The following is a 3,426-nucleotide window of genomic DNA, read 5'->3' on the forward strand; positions in this document are numbered from 1 at the left end:
GTATTTGAGCTGGACACAAATGGCAATTCATGCATAAAGGTACTTCAAGCTTTAGACATCTTTTAAAATGACTGAAGAGCAGGTTACATGAATGGCAAACTTATTGCCAATGTTTCAGAGCCCATGCTCTGAGGAATGTTTTCTTACTACAAGCATTAGAGCTCTAAATATATATATACCTTTGTAAGACTAGAATAAGTCCAATCATACAAATTTAGATCTTTTGTTGTTCTAAAGACCAAAAATCTACACAAAAAATAAAAGAGAAAATGAAAGAGAAGAAAAAAGAGGTAAACAAAAACTTTAATGAAAAACAAAGGGAAGACATACTTAGCAAGCAAAGCAACACTTATGTTGTCATCTGTGCCCAAGCATAAGCAGCTATACTGGGTTTCTAAAGACCCGCGGAGTCTCTTTGGCAAACCCAATGCTTACTAAAATACGTCAAATAAACAAAAGAGAAAGAAAACAAGAAATAAAGAAGAAAGGAAGAAGGTGATTAAGCAAAAATAAACAAGCAAGTCAAGAAACAAAATCTTCCAAAAAACTGGAATTCTCTCTCTCTCTCTCTCTCTCTCTCTCTCTCTCTCTCTCTCACACACATTTAAAACATAAAAAGCTATATGGACCCTTTACACTTATGTATCGCTTCCTACAAAGAGGCAAAATTACATTGCTAACTTAGAAAGCACAAGCATACTCAATCAAACTCTCTTTTGAAACCAAACGAGCTATTCAGCTTCCCGCTTTTTGTTTTCAGCTTATGTTCAATCATTCTAAACATACCTAAGGACCATAGATAAAAGACTTCATATCTAAGATTGTGCGTACTTTTTTCATTATTTTCCTTGGATTATACCTCTTGTGTAAAAGTAAAGTGATCAAATTACTACATTGAGCGATAAAAGACTCCTTAGTTGTACAAAGGCAGGAAAATCTATGGAATTGCAAAGAAATGACGTGCTAATGTATAGAGACACTAATAGAGACATCAGCTCTAGCTCTGTAATTAGCCAAAATCAAACTACCTCTCTCACTGAGAGATTACCTTGCTGATTCTTTTCATCACATTACAATAAGAGCAAGAACCTTGCTATGAAGTCCATGTGTCCTAAATTCGAAGCTCTTTGAGCTTCTAACACTTTGAAATTGCATTTGTATGAAGCACTTAAAAGAAGATAGCAAGGCAAATAACATTACATTTGACTGAAAAACCGATTGGCACCAGAATTGATGTGTTCTAGCTTGTCTGGTTCCACGGTATACGATGTGGCTTTGGCAACTGTGTAAGTTATAATGTAGTCAAAACGCTTTACTTCTCTGTTTAAGAAACTGAAGCATTTCATGTGTCCCCTCTCACACGCCCGTTATGCAAATGTTTGAAATGCATTTAAAAGTAGCAAAATGGGAATCGACTAGTCATCTGAGTCATTTTGTAACCATAGCCAGCTCGCCATTCAAGGAGCAGCTTCACTACTTGTTAAACTTGGTTCTCCATCTTTGGTCAGAGTTCGTTCTCCATCTGTTGCTGCAGCTAGAGAAGCTTTCTCGAGCTTCGTAGGCTCTACTGTGGACAGATTCTGCTCCTCAGATTTTTGAGAACCCGTCAACCTTGCCAAGGTCACAAATGACATGCCACCCAAGATGTTGTTCACCCCACGAGTAACTAAAACAGATGCCTTGAAGACTGTGGGGTGTAGAACATTGGCCATTGCAAATTCCAGCCCATTCAAAGCCTGATACCTCAGGTTACTGCTGAGTCCCATATGGAGCGCCCATGTGGCTGCATTAAGCACAGTCGGGGGAGCTTTGTTTTGAGGCTCGAATGTCGGATCCAGTTTCTTCCTTAGGCTGATGAGGGCATTGGAGACGCAAGTTCCAACGAGGCCGGCTGCAAAGCCTGCCGCTGCAAATACTGTTCCCTTATAGACGAACGTGCCCAATCTATCCAAGACAGAATACGAGCCCTGCTCGAACATGTGACCAGGAGGGCATGTTGCAAAGATGGATGGCAGGGAGGCCGCGGCTGCCCCTGCAGATGTGGGAGCTAGCATGTACATGAGAGTGAAGTTGAGAATGGAGCCAACCACAACGGTGGAGAAGACGAAATCGAGCTCGTTAAGGCCAAAATTGGGCCGAGAGGCCATGTCGCCAATGACGCAGGCACTCACCCCGACTACTTCCTCCATGAGCACCTTGAAGGCAAACTGCGGATCTGTTTTGACTCTGTCGCGCCAACCTTTCATGAAAGCCCCAAGAAAGCCTCCAGCATCCGCACCATCTCCGCCCGAACCGCCGTCTCCTCCTCCTCCACCGCCACCACCACCACGCCCGTTGTGGGATCCTGCGCCACCATTTGAGCTTGCTTCGGGCAGCTTGTAAGGATCGGTGGGAATGAAAGACGAGGAAGAGGAAGAAGCCGAGGTGCTGGGTTCGTTCCCGGGGAAGACCCAAGCCGGGGGAGAGCTAGAAGCGGAGCAGGAGAAGCGAGAAATGGAGGGCAGGAGGGCGATACGGGCGAGAGAGGGAGATCCAGAGGGGCGGAGGAAAGGGAAGGGGCAAGAAGGAGGAGGCGAAGCCATGGAAAAGGATCGCAGCTGCGCCATGGGTTCTCCCTTCTTCTTGAGTTTGTTTAGCCCAGAAGCAAATCCTTCCACTACAGATCAACCCCTTCTTCCTCAACGACAGGCTTGCTTTCGAGCTCTCCCCCTCTCTTCTCTCTGTTTTTCTCTGTGATGTTGCTCTCCTTTCTTCTCCAGGAAAAGAGCTTTGATGGAGCAAACGAATGCCACCACTCTTGTTTCTCTAGATCTTGTTGGAGACAGTCACACTTAAAGCATAAGAATTCCAAGACACTTCCTCCGATCTTGTTCCGATGAGCTTTCTTTCTTCTCTCTCGACTACAATAAAAGTAGTGTGCTCCTTCACATAATAAATCATTCTTACGGCCTCCCCCGGACCTATAATAGCAAAACAGAAGACTAATTGGATGAGTGAGACACTCGAACAAGCAGAATGATGGTATCATTCAAAAGGCCTTTCCGAAACGAAAGACCAAGCAACACCCGAAAAGTTTGCATCAAAATGCAGACAGACATCCAAGCTAAGAGAACGCTTAAAAAGGTGATATGGCCTACCGAGATAGTGCACAGAAAAGGGAGTGAATTGGAAGCTAGAAGAAGAAGAGGAGGAGAGAGAAAGAGAGAGAGGGAGAAAAAGATGGGGTAGAAATAACAAGACTTAGGAATGTATATGAAAATAAAACAATCTTGGAATTTTCACTTTCACTAAACAACTCAAACGATTACTATAGCCTACCCATGGGCAGGCCAAAAACAGATGGATGATTTCAAGGGAATAAAAATAACATGTGGAGTTTATTTAATAAAATAAAATTTGGAATCTCAAAATAAAGAAGGTAATAAA

At 43.1% G+C, this 3,426-nt stretch overlaps 1 protein-coding gene across 1 annotated transcript; it reads right to left on the bottom strand.

The window, feature by feature from the left end:
• Positions 1-980: 980 nt before the first annotated feature.
• LOC147898624 (protein RETICULATA-RELATED 3, chloroplastic-like) lies at positions 981-3,092 on the bottom strand. Its single transcript, XM_087379835.1, has one exon. The coding sequence runs from the start codon at positions 2,604-2,606 to the stop codon at positions 1,458-1,460; it is 1,149 nt and encodes a 382-aa protein (XP_087235961.1). The 5' UTR covers positions 2,607-3,092; the 3' UTR covers positions 981-1,457.
• Between the last annotated feature and the right edge of the window lie 334 nt (positions 3,093-3,426).

The sequence above is a fragment of the Dipteris shenzhenensis genome, chromosome 9 (genome assembly GCF_047967505.1).
Source record: "Dipteris shenzhenensis isolate YYH24624 ecotype China chromosome 9, Dip_SZ_1.0, whole genome shotgun sequence".
Taxonomy (NCBI): domain Eukaryota; kingdom Viridiplantae; phylum Streptophyta; class Polypodiopsida; order Gleicheniales; family Dipteridaceae; genus Dipteris; species Dipteris shenzhenensis.

Coding starts and splice junctions, on each gene's coding strand:
- LOC147898624 (XM_087379835.1), bottom strand. CDS start 2,606: ATGGCGCAGCTGCGATCCTTTTCCATGGCTTCGCCTCCTCCTTCTTGC.